The following is a 20,244-nucleotide window of genomic DNA, read 5'->3' as shown; positions in this document are numbered from 1 at the left end:
TGATTAACTCGGATTAAAATTTTTACTCATTTGACAGCTCTTGTACATATAGAGAGAGATATATAAAATAGATAGCTATCTCTTTAGATATACCTATATATAGTTATTATAGATCTATATATAAATACATCGATCTAGAGAGAGAGAGAGATAAACATATGTAACATATGTGGTAATTTCTTCTGGCGCTCATGCATTTTTTGGGATAATTAATATATAATGTCAACATTCAGTCATTGTAATGTATTAGGGACACATGTAGAACCGGTGGGCGTATATAACACACCTTTGAATCCATTCGGTAACCCAACGGCAGCCCATGTTTTTAAACATTTGTGCTTACATCCGGTCACATTATTGACATTGTTTTGTGTGATGGGGAGGAGCGCCGCAAGTTCTGCTGTTGGCCGTGCTTATTTCCTGTTGACCTCACACTGCCGTCAGAGGACACTGCAAAGACAGACATGTGAAATAGTAGTGTGTAGCCCTACCTTTTGTCATTTTCATAATAATGTTGATGATTGCAAAGCATTACATTCAGTTTATAGTATAGCACATTTCACAAGAACTGCAGCAGTAACAAGGTGCTTAACAGAGTAGGACATAAAATAGCAATAATTCAATTACAAAGACAGTGAAACCAGTAAGTTATAATACACAAACAGTATATGCCAGAAAATGGAACACGCCGAGGCTCCGATTAGTCCTCGGTACCTCCAGTAGCGTCTGTTCAGCACCGCTGAGGCAACGGGCAGGTGCGTAGTCCTCAGAGTGGTACGCTGGAGCAAGACCATTTACAGATATGAATACAAATAACTGCATCTTAAAATGAACTTGAAAATGGAGCCGGTGAAGAGAGGCCAAGATTTGTGGTTATGTGGTCACTCTTCCGAGGTCCAATTAGAAGGCGAGCAGCAGCATTTTGCTCCAACTGGAGACACTTGAAGGAGAACTGGCTGACTCCAAATTAAAGTGCATTACAATAATCTAGCCTAGATGCAACAAAGGCATGGATTACAGTTCCTAAATGTTGCTTAGCCAGGTGCCTAAAATGGGAGAAGCTGGATCTAACAACAGCACTGATTTGTGGGTCCAATTTTAAATCGCTGTTCAATTTAAAACCCAAATTCGAAACTGTTGGCTTCAGATAAGACGCCAGGGGCCCCAAGTCAACAGCCTGAAATGTAGAGGGACCACATGGACTGAACACTTCTATTTTCTTTTCGTTGAATTTTAAGAAATTCAGTGACATCCAGGTTTAATGTCCTCTAAACAGGACAGAAGTGTTTTTAACGAGAAAGCGTCTTTTTTGCTCAACGGTACATATATCTTGACTGTCATTGGCATAGCAGTGGAAGGAAATTCCAGGTTTTTGAAGGATGGAGACTAGGTACAGAAAGTGAAAACAGCAAGGGCCCCAAAATGTATCCCTGTGGAACGCCATATGACAGAAGGGCAGAGCGAGACTCAGCGCAACCTAGGTTATCAGGTAAAAACACAGACGTTATAACTCGAATTGTACACTATTACATCCCATTGGCAAATTGAGGGCTCATTTGACAGCCACTCAGACTTTAATTGCCAGACTGGGTTAGAAATTTGGACACTTGATGGGATGTCAAGATTCTGATTCCCTCTTTGTGTCTGTCCAGTAGCAGAGATGAAGTCAAAGTTTGCAATGGAGTGTAATGTACCCGAGTATGTGGAGAATGATGCCTCTTTCTGACTTTGACTCTTTAGCAGCACCTCCTCTCTCTTCAGAGCTGCCATGTATTTGGAGTAGCACCATGATAACTGAGGAAACACGAGAACGCCAATCAGATTGTTTTCATAAAAATGACAGTTTCTGTGATTTTAACTGAATTTAGTTAAGAAGATTTCATTAATTTTCCCTCTGAGTAGATGATCTTACTGGCTTTGGGGAAAACATTAGGCCGCTCAGTGTCTTGGACGCTCTATTTTCACATCTTTTTTCTACTCCCTCATCGTTTTTCATGTCTTCATCCTCATAACTGTAAGATGGTCTTGCACTTTCCTATACAAAGAGTAGGAAGAACTTTGATTTCAAAGTAACAAGTTGCACAAGCATTATGACATCATCAGGAGGAGTACCTGAGCTTTCCTCTCATCCTCTTCCTCCTCCTTCCTCCTTTGTCTCCGCACTCTGGCTTTGTGTTTCACTCGTTCATCCTGCAACAGTTCCAGTAACTGACCTTCATGTACACTGCTCCTAAGCTCCTGAAACTTTGGCCAAAACTTGAGCAACTCACTGAACACCGACATCTACAAACACAGAGGACACAAGTTTGCGCTCCCTTCCTAAATTCCATCTTGCTCATATCACATTTACGAGAAATGTTTGTGATTATAAAGCCTGTATTGATGCCACTCAAAAACATCCCATTCAGTTTCACACTTCCGAAAGGGAAGAGTGAGACAGGATGCCCATCTCTTTGGTACTCAGGCAAGAGGACACCGCCCAAACCCAGGGAACCTACTGGGAGTTCGGAAATGAAAACTACTCCCGACGAAAACACAAAGCATCGTCTCACATTTGCCAGGATATGCCTAGATCAGGCATGTCCAGGCCCGTTCCTGGCTCTTTTCCATCTCTCCCTGCTGCAACACACCTGATTTAAATGATCAGCTCATCAGCAAGCTCTGGAGAAGCATGTTAACGATCCTGCTCATTTGGATCAGATGTGTTGTAGCAAGGAGATATGGAAAACAGGAAGGACAGCGGCCCTCGAGGACTGAGTTTGGACAATGAACACCCTTAGTCCCCAGAGAAATATTTTGTAGACCGAGGAGACAGAAGTTTAACTTTATAGAAGACATGTGGCCTACTACATTTAGGTGTCAAAATAACAGTATTTTATTCAAAGAAACAGCATGCCAACAGTCAAACATGATGGCAGTGTGATGGTCTTGGGCTGCTTCACTACTTCAGGGCCTGGACTACTGAGCGTGATCCATGGAACAATTAATTCTGCTTTTTACTAGAAAATCATGCAAGCGCAAGACCAGCCATCAATCCGTCTCATCAAGCTTTGTGACAGTAGACTTGACACTATCCAATTGATACTATAATAATTCAATGGAGATACTGGTGGTATCTAGCCCATGCCCCAAGTCAACAAGTCAACAATCTGTGATGTAATGGATTGACACGCTAACCTGTGCTTCTCGGAAGATGTAAGGACCCAGTTCGTGACGTTTCTCCTTAATGTGCTGCGCCTGTTCAAGAGGAATGTCTATCTGCACGGCTGGAGGTGTGGATGAGTGAATGAAACACTTGATGATTGTGGAGATCTTCTGCTGAATTGTGGCCTCATCACTGTGAGAATGACACAGGTCCTATAGGGAGCATCAAAACGAGGGCCTGATTGTGTAAACTTTTTTTTAATACAGAGCAGAGAATTCATTGATGCCCCGTTAATCGTTAACTTGTGTCATAATCACAAAGTGCTCTTTCTGGAATCATTTGGTGGCGTCTGCTCAAAAATTATCCCATGCAATATGAAATTTCCATCCATTTTCCATCTTTGGTGAATCATGATTGAAATGAGTCGTCTGTGCTTTTTGATTTACCGTATTGCAATCAGATATATAGCAACAATGAAACTCTTGAATTGAATGTAATGTCATCTAAGATCAAGTAAAATCAAAAAGTACTACTTGGCTTCATCACTGAACATTTACATTTTAAACTTGCAATTTTGTGTATATAATGTATATAAATATAAGCTCTTCAGATACTTCTAATAATAAAAATTACAAGAGTCCTGAAAGGGAATGTAATCTGAATAGCTTTTCAGTTTGGTCAAACGTCATAGTAATAAGAACAAAAAAGGTTCATTCTAATTCTAATCTTTTAAAGGTTTTCGCCCCTCTGACACATTGTGTGCTTTTTCTTCCATCACTGAACTCCATTTTAAGTAGTAGTATGGTTAGCATGCTAGCAATGCTATAGCCACAAAAAGGATAGGGCCGTTATTCATTCGCCCCTTCATCAGAATACAGTCAACCACAAAATACAGGCAATTATAAAACAATTAATATTTAGTGTAGCCTCCCCTCACACTAAAGTCTAGTCAGCCCGTCATGGAGCACATAAACTTGCAGGGAGCTGCCTCTCAGAAGGGATATAATGGAACCTAAGATGCTAGCACCGCGGCCTGTCCTAATCTTCACTGTTTTACTATGCCAAAATGTCTTGTGTTAGTCATTAAAACCACAAAGCTACTGGTTGTCTGAGACTTTTTGCCTACTGTCGACTAAAGACAAGTGACACGTGGGTTGCTGCCCTTTTACAGTGCTGCATTAGTTTACCTTGTACCGCTGCACCTCCAGCCAAAAGAGCACATCGTTCTCCAGGAAGTCACCCTTCGGAGAAACAAAGTGCTGGAAGTGCAAACAGGAGGCAGGGTTGAGGAGAAGCCGTCGAAAAAAAAGGATCTCCTTGGAGGAGCTCATCCACAAGTCCTGAGTCTGCGGGGAAGCATGAGCAGCGTTTTCAGGACCTTTTGGAAGTGTCCCCAGAAGTCAATAAATGACATCATCACCTTTTCTTGTGGTGGAACATAAACAACAACAACAGTCACAATGTTATGTGAGCTATGAGCTCACCCAAAATTGAAATAATGATACTGCTCCTTGGAGAAGCTGCTCTTTTGTAGTGATGACATCATGATCGTAAAGATCAAAGTCACAATCATGTATGAAAATGCGGTCCTGTAATCATGCTGCTTCAACAGTTCATGTTTTATATCTGTGACATGCCGCGGAGCAGTCGGGATGACAACAGCGCTGCATGAAAACACTATTAAAGCAAGGTTAGTTATGCTGATGCTTTAATCTTATTTATCCTGGATCCCATTTGGGAAAATTTACCGCTGGGCCAAAATGGAGTTTGACAAAGCGAGCGCTGGAAGCCAAGTGGTGAAGTAAATCACATGTTTGCAGGCCAGGACATGCCTTATGTCTCCCAATCTAACACTGAGGATGTCGCCTCACCTTCCAGCCTTCTTTTCTTGTCTTTTGTCGTTGAGAAATGTCCTGTGACACACACAGAGATGGAAAAGCATGTGAAAATTATCAACATGGACGCAGATTAACCGTCTTCTTGGGACTCGGGTTGTAGAAATGCTATCCACGCTCGTTGAATGTTTTCTTCCTATGTTCTTGCAGAAAAAAACAATTTCAACCTGGCCTCCTCTTCATTACCTTTCTTCTTCTTTCTTCACCAGCATGTAATGCTTAACTACCACTACTTCCCCTTCTACCAAATGAGAGCATCCATGTGGCTTAACTATGCAAACGTGATAGCATAATGAGTCAAAGTAGCAGAATCTGTGGTCCGTGTGTTACCTGATGAGGCAACCTGAGAGCGAGAGACAGAGGGTAGTGACGCCATTTTGTGGTTTCTCACATGTAGCAGAGCTGCTAATGTGAACCTGACGTCTTCTATCAAGGCCATTAGGCAACAGGAAGCAAAGGCTGCATGGTTTATGTAGAGTCAAGTCAAAGCTGGCAAGAGTCAGACTGGAAATTATTCAGCAAATGCCTGAAATCTTGAGTTGGAAATTAGCAACATGTATAGCCTCCAAACAGGATGGCACTGGCAAACATTTGTCTTCAATATTAACATGAAGTTAATACGGAACTAGTGATCTGAGCACCTTGGGGATATCTGGCTTTCCATTTACTCGTTTGAAAAAAAATAAAAGTCTTTCAGGCTCTCATCGCTCATGTTAACACCATCCTGCAAAATTGAATACAAGTTTGTAAATGAAAGACATCCATGCTGTCCAATGTTGGATGATGAGCGAAGAAAGAAAAGCATCTTATGGTGGGTATCATTTAGCGCATTTATTTTCTATACATTTCAAAGCTAATTAAAAATGTACCTACTATTTAAATTTATGTTTTGGAAACTATACAATTAATTATACTTATGAAGTGTATAAGAATGCTGCTCGAGAGTAAATCAAACAATGACTTATTTATTGATAGCATTATTCAAATGGTAGAGGACTTCATCACTGAGATGACCTACTTTTGGCGAGTTATCAAGTTGGTGACACTTGCTGAAGGACTTCTGGTACAGGAGCGCTCAAATAATAAATGACCACATTTGTATCACGACTCGAAATTTGGGGATATTCTCCAGACATTTGCCAAAAAGTCATTCATCCAGGAATTTAATTTGCTAATTAAAAAAAGGGGGTTGGAAGGGTCTTCATACGTGCCAGCATGAACATGGCTTTGCATGAACAATTCAAGCGGAAATAACACTTTGGAACAATATCAAGATGCACGTCAACGAATTAAGCATTTCGAGTAGAAAGGTCAGAGGGTCTAAGAGTTTTTGCTGTCAGCATGTTAGAAGCTATTCTATGTGACTGAAAAATAACTTAGCTTATTGCATATTTATCTCCTCCACTGCTACGTTTAGTGTTAACTCAGTTTGGAGTTTTAACATGTTTCCCATGTTGTCACTCTTCATTTACATGCCGACCTGAAATTCATGTGCAACTTAATGAAAGTGATGAGTCCATTATTCATTGACTAAGTAGACAGTAGAAGGTTGCGAACACTGGAATTTTTAATTATTTTATTTTAGTGCTACCGCATTTTATTGCTCGGGTGTGGTGGTGGTTAATGTCTGTCAGTAACTTTGCCAATAGGCTTGAAACAACTTCTGTTTTACTTGACTAACTTATACCAGTAGCATTTTTAAATTTTCATTTATTTGCAACTGTAGACTTTTGTCGATTACAATCTCGTTTTGTTTTTTTTCTACTAGACTCTTGCCAACATGACCACACATGCTAAGCCACACTGGAGTCTGTTTCAAATTAGTGCATAGTTTGAATTTGAGATGTCAGCTTCAATGTGTCTGCTACCACACCTCTGATCTGGTTTTGGTGACATCACGTGTAGGCCTGCCTAAGACCACCAGTTTAGAGTCTAAATGAAAAAAATCTGAGTTGCGATTATGGAATTTGCCCTTTCAGATACATGAAGAATTCAAATACAGTATTAGTAGTTTTACAATTGGTCTACAGTATTGATGTCTACTGTACCTTTGGTTTGCGTTTCTGTCGTTCTGTAAACTCTGCTGAGACCAGAAACGGAGGCAGCCATTTTTTCTCAAGGTGACATCTGATGATGTCCTGGATCTCCGCAGTCACTGACTTCGAGAGACACTCGAGTTTAAGAAGTTCCAGTCCACCGGCCAGGTGCAATATCTACATACAAACGGAGACATTTTTATACACACACGCACGACTGTAGAAAGCCACAATCAGACAGAGGAAAGTCACGTCGTAGGTGGATGAGTGTATATGTCATTAAATCCACATGAGCAACATGAGGCATCGGGTCATGTCAGATTAAACCTGCCCACTGTGGGAATTTTGGGAAACCAGACTGAAAATGTCTGACTCATGCTGACTTCTTATTCTCTTCATCTTCTGTGTCTGCTTTTCGTCCTCATTCATCAGTATCTTCCTATTTATAATGGAAATTGAAAATACTGTATTTCTATGCTTAATAATAGTATATATTTAGTGTAAGAAAAACAGGGCCAAAATATATGTATGAAAATGAAATTTTACACAGTCATTATCAAAAAGTACCAGGATGATTTGCATTATACATTTTTTTTTTTTTTGGGGGGGGGGATGTTTTTGGTTTGTTTTTATTTGAATAAAAAGTATATTTTCTCATATCTGCATTTGTGCTCACACCCTAGCATCACTAATGCCAACCAAGAACGGAAATGGTCTGGGAGTAAGTAGACGAAGTAAGGCCATTTCAGTGAATGGATGACTGAATTTGCAGAAGGCCAAAGAAAATATGTCACACCGCTGAAGAAAAAAAAAACTGTTGAAATGCAAGTGTAGTCATAAATATGTTACAACTGTATTGACACCTTTGCGGTAATCCAGGACAAACCGGTCCGAGGTGAGGAACCTGACAAAGTACAGCTCATGTTACACCACATGGCAACCAGGGCTCCCCTCTGGAGTCAGACTTGAAATTTGGACTCAAAGATCCAACGGTCTTGATGGCCAATCTCAAGATACAGAAGCTGGATTATGGGGTGGAAGGCTGTGGACCAGTTTTACACTCCGAGCAGGGTCCTGGCAGGTGCATTGAATTTGGCCCAACCAGTTTAACGTACATGAGCATCATAGACTTCGAGAAGTCCGACTGCGCCCCTGTGGGGCTACGCCATGAATAAGGGGTACTGGATCCCCTGATACGGGCCTTCAGTCCCTGTTCAACCTGTGTCAGAATTTGGCCTGCATTGCCAGCAAATCAGAAAGACTGATTTGTTTCCAGTGAGGGTTGGACTTCATCAAGGCTGGCTTTTGTCACAGGTTCTGCTCTTAATATTCACAGACAGAATTTTTAGGCACATCCAGGACCTTGAGGGGGTCTCGTCTAGTCTCCTCAGTATAGCATCTCTGCTTTTTGTCAATGACGTGGTTCTGTTGGCTTTTTTAAGCAGTGATCCTGAATGGAATTAGAATCAACACCTCAGAATCTGAGAGCATTGATGAAGGGTCGCGGATGAGATTCTGCCAAGTAGAGGAGTTCAAGTATCTCGGGGCTGCGTCCACATCCACAGATTGATAGGTTGATTGGTGCAGGGTCTGCTGTAATGCAAACTCTGCATTGGTCTGTCATGGGAAAGGAGTTTAGCCAAGAGGCAAAGCTCTCGATTTCTCATTCTATGTCCCTACCCTCACTTATGGTCGTGAGCTGTGTGTCATGAACAAGATGACTGATACAAGCGGCTGAAATGCAGTCTGCGCTCTCACTTAAAGTGTGAGAAGATCTGGAGGGGCCCACAATATAGGTGTGACTCCTCCACATTGAGAGGAGTCAGATGAGATGGCTTGGGTATTCTGTCAGAATAAATCCTGAATAACTCACTTTAGAGGAGACTGACTCTCAGTTGGCCTGGAAACATGTCAGTTTCCCCTCGAAAGTGGCCGAGGAGAGGGCATTCTGCAAATCTCTGCTAATGCTGGTGTCACCGTGCCCCGACCTCAAATAAGCAAGATCAAAATTGATGATTCAGTATTATTCAAAGAATGTCCATTGAGGAGTTGAGTAGTATCTGTGGAATATAGATGGGCATGGAAAACAGTGTCGGTGCATTTTTGCACATATAAGAGAGAAATATTAATTTAACAATACGCTTACGATTACAATTTCTCATCTTTAAGGTCTTGGGGCTTTGCAAACAGACGGTGTCCTCGGGCAATCTTTTAAAGCATATTGCTTGAGGAAGCAGTTTCTCTACTGCATTGCATCGAATAGTGAATAATGTTTTAGCCAGGGACTTCAATAATAAACCCAAGTCCCTTGATCTACAAAATCAAAGTGGCCAATCCCCTTGCACAATATGCCCCCCCCCTGCAGTTTGTTTCATTCTTAAAAAAAAAAAAAAACTAACTTTAGACAAGAGATTTTCTCCTAGAAGGCCTGCTCTTGTATTGTGGATCCAAACCACAAACCTCTAACCCACCTCATTTTAATCCTAACCATGTCCGTTATTCTCCGATTCTCCAGTACACCCTGTCAGAACTGTCAGCAACGTGTCCACATCAGAGCATAAGAAAAGAGGTAAAACACTATATGAGACCAACAGAGGTCTCCCTTTATTAGATCTGATTTGAAGCCTCGGCAGGAGCTCACACGCTAAATCTAGATCATGTCACAGGCAGCATGTTCAAAACCCTTTGTCTTCTTCGCACTTTCCCACGATTTTGACAATACTGTAATTCAAATTTGATACTCTATTTCACAACACTAGACTTCAATATGCTTCATTTTTCAGCGTACATTATTCTGCTGCGCTTCAGTGGCAGGGCTGAGGGAGCCAAAGAAGTAGTTTCTGTTGAGATATTTTTTTACAATGTGAGAGGTTCGCTCCTGTCTCAATGCCTTGTTCCTCTGTGGAATCCTCCTGTACTGCTCCAAGTCCAGCCAGCATTCCAGGTGGATACTGACAAGAAACATTTTAGACATGTTTTGATTTCAAACAAAAATTCACACACATGCGCATTACCAAGAGAAACAAGTTAATTTACAGCACATTTGTGTGCCAAGTTAAGAACAAATGGTCTTGTTGACGTGACAAAACAGATAAGATTTAAAAGCACACACATACGTGACGTCATTGTAATGTGAAGATGTATTGCATACAGTAACTCACCTGGCATCTTTATTTCGGAGGAAAGACATGAAGTGCCAGATCGCATGATGGTGGTGAATTAAGGAGCCTAAGCTGTAACCTTGGTGCTGTGGAGGCACATTGGACCAAGCGCCACGGGCCCGCTGGCCCTGAGAGAAGAGCCGAGATGAAGTACAAGATGGAGAGGTCATATGCTGCTGCACCTATTCAGGAGACACAAAGACAATATTGTTGTAAAGGCTCAGTTGGCGTTGAAATGTCCTCCACCTCAAATTTTCTTTCGTTAGATTTAACAGACATTTACAACTATTTACAAATGAATGAAATAGTAACATTTTATAATTGATTGCATGTCTTTCCACATGGCAGAAATAATTTGTTTAAACTGGTTTGTATTAAACATCTATACAGTATTAAAGTGGAGGGTACCCAGGTATTAAAAGGACACATATACTGTATAATTGCTATGCATATAAAAATTACATCAGCACTAAAATGCCCCTCGGAAAGACTTAATGATTAAAGGGCTTTTGGGGATGAGATTTACGACAAATTGGCACGCCTCCTTCCTGGAGTGTGACTTTACATGACAAGCATTACAATATTGCTTGGTTTGTCAGTTCTGTTGTCTAAAACGGTGACTGGTCGGCACCAAAATTCAAAAGGTATATTATGACCTCGTCCATTTCAACCTGTGAAAATGTAAAAGCATTCTGCACAATATTTTTCATCAAATGTGAGATCATCAGGAATAACGACATGTGAGCAAAAACCATAATCACCTCCACATAAAAAAAAGTTTAAAAAAACATTTAAAAAGCACCCGCTTCACCTACACAGGCTGTAGCCAACAAGAGCATGAATGCGCACACGAAACCCGGTGGCATTGGAAATAGTTTTCGGACTTTTAGCTATGCTGAAGTTTTAAGCAGGCATGGATGTCCCCCTCAACCCACATTTTGGGCGCAGTTGGTCCACTTATTTTGACACTATCACCGACATATTTAAAATGATTTTGAATGGACAAATTGAGATGAGTCCCTGATGTGAATCCTACCAAGATATGGAGAGAGGGGAGGGGGGCGTGCCCATAATACTCATTATCAGGAGGCGTTTTTAAACTCATAGTTTTCTATTGATCTCTCTAAAGCAACTAGATAAATTTGATTGAAAATGCAACCAAATATCCTTTTCCTGATTAAAAATAAGTACATAGATTGAGTTTTGTATTGAAAAATGGACCATCATGATGATCCCTTTTACTACAGCACTTTGCCAATGAACGTCATTCACTGTTTTAAAATCAAATTTAAAAACAGTGGATTTAAAGTCCACTACACTGCAATTAAGTTAAGCTATATGAAGAAAAACTTTTACTTGTGTCATATCGGACAAAGAAGTAATAGAAAAATAATTTTTCTATATTCCACTGTGCTGTGGGCAAAGCTCAGTCGCATGATTGCTCCTTCTTCATACCAGCAGGAAAACACAAACAGGCACTTCAACAGGTACACCACTACTACACCACCCGGGAACAAACATGAGTTTCACATTAAAATCCATTTCCACATTTATAATTTGGGGTCTTTTGGACTCGCGTTTCTTACTGACCTGGTTCATGTTTTGTTCAGATTCTGCATACAAGCTCTGGAGCTCTCTGTATTGCCAAGTGTTGACATGGCGTGCATCCTCATATAAACAAACCTGAATACGACCAGAAAAATTTTATGAACACAAAGTCCGACACTTTATACATATTCATTAAAAAGGAAATTGTCTAGGTTATTGAGGAGCTGAGGTATCTACAATTTGAAACGATGTATAACACTTGAATATTTGCACATCGTAACGAAAAACAATATTATGAATCCTGCTAACCTGCGGGAAGGATTTTTTGTCCCGGTCAACAAGTGCTGTCCAAGCCTCCATGAGGATGTTCAAGATGTGGTCCTCGACGTTATCAAAGAGCTCCTCAAAGGCAGGCGTTAGATGGTTATACACCTCCTTCTTGGCCTCCTCCTGGATGCCAATGCTCCTACTGGCAGCACTATGGAGGTATGTGGAGTAGAGGACCTGAAAATTCAAAAAAAGGGAAAATATTGAAATTAAGACACCCCAACAAAGTTTAAAACTCAGTAATAATAATGACAATGTTTTATGAATATGTACTGTAAATGTAGTCTCATTACCAATCATTTAAAAAAAATACCCCCATTTCTATTTTTTTTTAATGATGTTTATACAAAAAAACCTTTCTGTATACACACTGAGGTGAGTGGGGTCTTGAATAAATTAAATATTAGCGAAAAGTTGATTAAGTGCATTATTTGTTGTTATATGTTTCAAATATTCTGTCCGGACACGTTGAGGCAAAAATGTCTCATTCATTGCCATTAAAGCCAACGTTTCTAAATCATTCTACCATTAAAGTATGAAATATTGCATTGTATTTAGAAAGAAAAGAAAAAATGTGCCATTTCACTCATTTCCCCAGAGTGAACCACTTTCCAATTGCAGGCCGAGTCACTTTTGCCAGCTTTATTATGGAGCTTACGTGACTACTGAGGGGCCAATGCGGTGTTTGTCTCTGTGTGAAATAAATTTCAAGTAGAAAAGATTCATCAATGTGAGCATTGTTCCACAAACTGCAAAAAATTTAGCAAATTTCAACAACAAAAGAGAACACGAGATAACATCACAAACATGAATAGAAATGTTCTGGTCGAGCTGGTTGCAGGAGTAGTAGTTTGTAACACCACCACCATAGACAGGGCGTGCTTTCTCCCCCACCGAATGTCCTCATTGGTCTCACAGCACAAACGCATTGAAGGCTGAGACGATGATTCAATTGAAGAATAGTACAAGTAGCCATTGATGGGCCCACTTCTTACAGCTCTATAAGTGCTTACCACTTACAAACAACCACAAACAACAACCACTTGTGCCACATATTCCGGTAAGCAGAAAGCTTGTCGTCCTTGTGTTCAGACGACAGAGTGAGTCAGTCTTCAAATTGGAGGCTGGCACTCAGTTGTGGTTTCTGCTATGTGTTTTATGCGAGGAAGAACCAGGATTGCAATGTACCCCAAAATAAAATCCCCCAAATTATATGTCAAATGGTTTTCTATCGAGTAATGGCATAACATGACATCAATCATTAGCAGTTGCATGGGCGAATTGCACCCCGTTGTGAAGTCGCCCCCTGTAAAAGAGATGCAGGGTGATGCAAACAGCCCTCACGGAGTGAATGTAAACTTCGGGCTGAATCATGACCCGAATGACAAAGTGCTGAGCGATCCAGTGAACTTCATTTTTTCTATGAACTAATCCTAGTGATTCATTACAAACGATGCGCGCTTTCCAATAACAAAGTGTGGAAAACTAACAGGGTGGTCACCAATGTTCTCACAAAGCTGCGCGCATGCGCGATTGCGCATGGCTCTCACCCTCTCAGCGCACAGCAAATGTATCCAGCACATTCAATCAAGGGCTGTGTCGGCATTTTGCATTCTCATATTCACCTCAAAGAAATTGAAAAGCTGATTTTAGGACGAGTGGTTGACGATGCAGAAAGAAAAGTGCATCAAAAAAAAAAAAATCGGAAATGGTTTAAGTGTCACACTGTGTGGGAGCATTTCAGACTGAGCTACACACCTTGTGGTCATCGTCACACAGACCTTGCTCGAAGATGGCCACTTCATTTTACCTGGTCTCGGGTTCCATGTGTGGCTTATTTATCGTTATATTAATGGACCTTACATTACCTCTGCAGAGGGCTTAGTCTCTGATATTTACAGTATATGACTGCCGTCGAGTAGTGGCCTTTTTATTATCATGGCGACAAGTGTCAAACAGGTTGAACACAAACGTAATGTGTTTGACAACACGTCAATGGACTTTTGCACGCATCATTTCCGAATTTGGGGTACAAAGGCATGTTACGTTCCAGTTGCTGGTCTAACACATGGGGTTCAGAACCCGAGCCTCGAAAATGGACTTTGAAAAATACAGCACGCCGGTATGTGACCCTGGTGAGAATATGCGGTGCAGAAAATGGATGGATGGACTTTGAAAAATTAGGAGCACCAGAATTTCAGTTGTGGGGCCAACGTTTCTGGTAAGTGTGGTTGTTGAGGGCACCTCATTTTCGGATAGGCAGTGGAGGCCGTACCCTACGGAGTTGGACTTGAGGGGGAAAAATTAAGTCAAGCAAACCTTTCTTCATTTAAATTTAACATAAAACGACCTATTCAGCTTACAAAAAAACCTCTCTGAACCTACTATTTGTGAATATTGGTCAAAGAAAATCGACTGACGGGACAGAAATTGCTCATTTCTAATTAAACCATGGGAAGTAGATTACGCCGATATGATCACTTGAATCGAAATCGGTCAATATTTTGCATTTCATGCAAAATTGGTAATCAACTGAAATGACTTAATTGGCACACAATCAATGACGTCATTACTCGGCACAGTCAAATAAGCCATTAGTGCAAACAACCTCAATCACGTCCAGATCATTCTATGCCAGCGTTGAGGATGTGAACCCAAAAAGCTAATGTACTCATTTCGGCCTCTCATGTCTTAGGATCAGAAAGACGTGTGCTGGAAGGCGGAAGTTTCACCTTCACGCCCTCGGCCATCCTACCACAAATTAATAGCCATCGTGTCATTTATCTCTTTGACTGGTAAAAAGTCAAAACATTTTCCACATCCAAAAAATAACTAGCTACAGTTATGTGACCTTGCAGCTACACAGATTCAGCCAATCACGTCTTATTTGTTTGTATAAACATGGAAATGGCTCCGTTGTTGACCATGGACACATTAAAGTTTGCATAACTAGGATATGAAATATACTGCGGTCATGCCACACGTGAGTTGAGCTATTCTTGTCACGCATTTGCAGTCAATACAGATTTCTGCTGATAAGGCCGAATGTGTAACGCTCAGAATAAGCTTACTATGTCACATACACGCCAAGTAATAAGTGGACACTGGACAAAATAAAATGTGGAACACCATAATAATTGTGGTCTGTGTGCACTGGGACATGTAAGACACAAGCCAGCCAAACTTCCAATGCAAGCCAATAAGGAGCAGGCGTTGGCTACTTGGCGTAACTGCTAAGTAATGCGTGGACTTGTTTACAGCTGTTGAACTACAAAAGCAATGGTTTGAGCAAATGAAAGCCCTAGCCACCTGAATGACTGTCAATGTTCATGCACTTGTTTTTCATTCAAGTCTGTTAAGATCTTTTAAACACAAACATGATAAAGGTACTGTTTTTTTTGAAGATTTTTGAGGTGGGGTTAGGTTTTTTTATTTTTCCAATACAGTATCGCTTTGGGGGGCAGTTGACTGTTGAGCAAATACACAAGTTATTTAAATAGATGTATTGCACCCTCTTCTGATGAAATCAAGTAGCGATTTCATCAAGTTCAAAAACCTTGATCGTGTACAGTCCAATGAAAAGGATAATCATCCAAGCAGGGATGTCCACAAACATTTTGAGGCCAGTTGAGCCCTGTTATTTTATGAAATTATTACAAACTCACAATGATATCCTCTATTTTGATATTTAGGTGGTTTGATTTGTTTTGGTAACATACCTTCATCATGCAACTTATCTCAGGCTTTTAACAGGTATGATACTGGTTTGGCCTCCGTGTGCATGGTCTAATGTTGATCAACGTGTTCCATGAAGTGCTCAGAGAGTTCATGTGACTGCTCAGACACATGAAAAATTAAAGAACAGTGGTGGTCACTAAACAGAATACGACCCTCACTCGCAGCACGGACAAAAGTGGCTAGTAATTCCTAACAAGCAAACAACTACTACTACTAATGGTAACATCAAACCAGTCATTCCTGATACTATTTACAAAACGCCGCTGGGCATGCTGGGACATCCAGTGCTCACTCATGCCAACGCTACAGTATAGGACAAGGGAGGTTGCAGCTCTGAATTGTAGATAACCTCTCATGTAAAAATTATATTTCATTATGGAAGGATAAAATGCACACTTTTTAACAATCAATAAGGATCTACTAAAAAAAAAAAAACACTAGGAAACAAAGCCAACATTATTGCAATGTAGTTTCATTAAGGTAATCACATTTTGTTATTTCTTTTAATAAATTAATCCATCAACCTCACTTTTTTTTGTAGTTTTCAAACACTTTTATACTCTCTGCACTGCAAATGTCTTCAGTGTTCTGTTTGTTAATGCTTTCAGACATTATGCCTTTGGTTGTGTGAAGTAAACAGTGCTGCCCTGTGCTGTATCAATAAAGTTGCATTGCCCTGCCTTACTCCCAGAACTGGTCGCCAGCCAATCACAGGGAACATCCATGTATAGGCAATCATTCACATTCACACATAAATGGACAAATTATAATCTTAAATTAAACTAACATTTTATTTTTGTCCGTAAAGTGTGAGGAAACAGGAGTACCCTGGGAAAACCCACATAAAATGCCCACACGGATTTTAACCCACGGCTTCTGTGGTATGAATGCGGTAACTAGTTGTCCACCATGCCACCAAAAAACAATAATGCAAATCAGAAAACCGGCATTGTAACAGTTCGAATACACAAAATTTAATTTAATTTAAAATGAAAAAGGCAGGGAAAAAATGTTGCTCCTTGATGATTTTATAGTATTTTTGCCACAAAGATGTCCACAAGGTAGGGGTACATTTCAGGAGCGTGTTTATGTACCTGAGCTACACTCTGCACTCTGTAGGGATCCAGTCCGTCCTGGTAGAAGAGCTCATGATAATGCTGGAGGTCATTCCAAAAATAAACTGCATTCTTCCATAACTTGGAGGAGGGAAAATTAAAAGAGAAAATAAATATTCTTCAAAAACACTTTTGGAAGCACTTGGGATATTGCTGTCATTAAAACAAAGGTTATAAGTAACATGTAGAGCAATTCACTCTTTTGTGGTGTAAACCCACATTATGTATTATACCTGATTTCCAGACTGTTCACAGAAATGAGTGACGTACGAGCCAGCATCAGGGTCGACAAATAGTGCTTGCAAAACCTTTTCCAGTCTTGTGCAGCCTCGTGGCCGACTTCTGCTTGGGCGAGACTGCTCACAAAAGTCAAGTTAACGTGAAGAACGTCAAATTGAGCAACCACAGCTAGTCGTATCGTTTCCTAATTCTCTTACCTGGGGATGGTAGTGATCCGGAAGCCAATGTTCAAGATAAAAGTAACGAGGGGTCATTGAGGCCAAATGAGGGCGAGTACACCACTCGCTCCACAGCTGCATGTCAGAATAATCAAGGTCGACTTTGACATGCTGTGATGTCCAGTATCGAGGAACCCTGTGGGAACGGTAAAGGGATAAACAGAGTTAAAATATAGTCAGAACTCTGAGATAGATGAATACAACAAAATATATATACTAAAAAATAAACTAATGAAAAATTCGCATCACAAACGTTTTACCAGTATGACAGGATTGACTCCATGAGGTTGGGCTGTATGGAGAACAGTCTCTCTTTTGTCCAGCAGGGGGAGGTAGTGAGCCCCAACCTGCAGAGCAGCTGCAAGTGGAGACAGTTCTGACTGCTGCTTAGCAGGTAGCGGCTCCTTATTAAAGCCAAAAGGCTGAGACAAATAACATATTGCATTTAAAACACACGGGTGCGTTTTCCCAACTTTCTTATAGAATGTAAACAAAGATGGATAACACAAAGCAGTAGTGGCATGATCACCTGTTCTCCCGCTCTTTGTTTATAGTTTTCAGTCTCTCTATGTCCATCCAGAAATTTAACAACCTGCCTCCTGTTGTGCCACACAAAAACTCCTTGAAGTCATCCATGCCTGGTTGGTTGCCTCGGTGACAGGTACCATGACAGCAAGCACCCAAAACTGTTTCCAAATCTGAGCTCCAACACCGCTCTGACATTTTGCTCGATTTTCGGCATTCTTCACAGAGTTCTTTGGTGTTCTCATTAAGTGGACATTGACAATCTATACACTTGCGATTGATATCTTTTTGGGTACATCCTGTGAGGTCATTTGTGTTTTCCTGCCTCTGTGCAGTCAACATAAAGACAGCATCGTCAACTACCTGTTGAACCACACGGGCAGCCAGGTCTTGCAAATACAGCCCCAAGACCTCTTCATGTAGCTGCTTCTTCTGAGATGCAGGTGATGCCTCTTGAATGTTTATGTCAGCATCGTTCAGGTTTGACGTAAAGGAAGTGGACGATATGGTGGAAGTGGTAGATGGTTTGGAACAATTGGAAGAACATCTGGAGGATTCGCTGACATTTCTGTGGAGTTGCTCGCTACGGCCAGACGATGTACCCAGTGGCTGATGTATTCTCACACAACCTTTACAGTGATGAAATGTCATTAGTATCAAGAACATTCAACGCACAAATAGGCTCAGTGTGGACCATCTAATGAGGCATACACAACAGCTGTATTAGAAATTTTATAATAATACTGATGTTGTCTTATTGTTGTGACTGGTGAGCATGGATTGACTGGCAAATGTAAAAATTATAAGCATAAACCTTGTTCAGATGATTTGTTCTTGTGAGCACAAAATCCTGCTTTGGCATTTTCTTTGTCACGAAGCATGGCCGTGGCTAGACGAGAGTTGCATGCTTTCCTGTGTACGTTTATATTTCGTGCCCACTGAAACAACAACGTGGATAGTCTACAAAACATCAGATGAAAAAGGATACACTCAAAAACATATGACACATAAATGACCGGTTACAAATGGTGACGAATGAGCCATATGCGCTGTATCATGTGTTCCACAAGTTGGATAAAATGCATTTGAAATAAATCTTGAAAACATGCACCTCGAGCCATAAAAACACAATGGTAGAAATTGTTGAGATTGTTTTTTTAATAACTGAAGTAATATGTGAGCATGTGTTCCACTGTATGAATAAATCTATAGTAATGTTCTCATATCATGCTTAGTACCTGTATTCATGGTAGCAGCTACTTTGAAGGAAAAATGTCAATCTTTCTTTTAGAATCCACTGAATCCCCTGTTCTCTGTCCAGACACTACAATGTAAGGAAGAATTTAAAAAAACAAAAGAAAAAGACATTTGTCTATCAAGAAAGTAACTTCATTATCCTCTCGCTTGCTATGCAAATGGGACACATGCTTTACTTACAGAGACAATGTAACGGTTGTCCACACAAGCGGTTTTGGCCAGTGCTTTGACATCTTTATAAAGGAGCTGTGATTTGCTGCGTTCGAGTGCTGATTTGATTTTGTTGAAGGTGAACGCTGCAGCGTTGCTCGGCACCTCAAACTGATCTGTCTCCTCATTGTATAGCAAAGCCTGTGGGAAACACTGGCAAAAGATACAAGGTATTGCTCAACTAAACAGTGTGAACATTTGCTCTCTCTCTAAAATGTTTGACTTGAACATCTAAAATAAATTAATTTGAAATTACCGAAAAGCTTAAAAATTTATTTAACATGTGGACAAACAGATGGTCAGAGGTCAAGAAGTTCTCCTGTATGCAGGTAAAAGGACACATTATGAGACTGCTAATATTTTGTAAATTGTTTAAGAATTTATCAAATAAATCATAAACGTGTACTCACAAAATTGTGAACAGTAAGGTGGGGAAACTCTACAGGAACAAATGGAAGAAAGTTTTAAATGTGAAAATTTCCAAAAGTCGAGTTTTGAAGGACAAGTCTTACCTGTTGAAATTTCACCATGCATGTCTTGCGCTTCAAAAGAAAGAAAAAATACAAATCCTTATGCAATAGGTTACTTCTGGAGAATCGGGTCACAAAGTTTTAGGTAACTACACACTGTAGGTTGCTATGGAAGTGGACTCAGTTACACAATGGGTGGGGGTGGTTGGTGATAAATGTTTAACAATAGATCAGAGGAAGGCGACAGAATGCATTTGAACTCATTATTTGGGGAAGGATTGTTTTTTTTAACCATATGTGCTTGAGAGTACACCCCCATCACTTCCCCCAAAACTCAGTTTTTGTCTTTAGTTTTCTCA

At 40.5% G+C, this 20,244-nt stretch overlaps 1 protein-coding gene across 1 annotated transcript; it reads right to left on the bottom strand.

Annotated features, from left to right (window-relative positions):
* Positions 1-180: 180 nt before the first annotated feature.
* On the bottom strand, positions 181-20,016 carry rgs22 (regulator of G protein signaling 22). Its single transcript, XM_088307824.1, is given in 22 exon segments — positions 181-450; positions 1,695-1,794; positions 1,913-2,035; positions 2,113-2,283; positions 3,178-3,357; positions 4,333-4,491; positions 5,017-5,058; positions 7,089-7,253; positions 9,865-10,027; positions 10,238-10,419; positions 11,828-11,920; positions 12,095-12,289; positions 16,945-17,046; positions 17,199-17,559; positions 17,684-17,845; positions 17,953-18,577; positions 18,763-18,908; positions 19,187-19,272; positions 19,386-19,568; positions 19,672-19,734; positions 19,826-19,854; positions 19,928-20,016. Coding segments are annotated over 22 exon segments (3,453 nt in total). The 5' UTR covers positions 19,950-20,016; the 3' UTR covers positions 181-349.
* Between the last annotated feature and the right edge of the window lie 228 nt (positions 20,017-20,244).

This window comes from Idiotropiscis lumnitzeri, chromosome 10 (assembly GCF_059441095.1).
Source record: "Idiotropiscis lumnitzeri isolate Australia: NSW breed Sydney's pygmy pipehorse chromosome 10, RoL_Ilum_1.0, whole genome shotgun sequence".
NCBI lineage: Eukaryota > Metazoa > Chordata > Actinopteri > Syngnathiformes > Syngnathidae > Idiotropiscis > Idiotropiscis lumnitzeri.
This window is presented reverse-complemented; position numbering and strand designations above follow the sequence as displayed.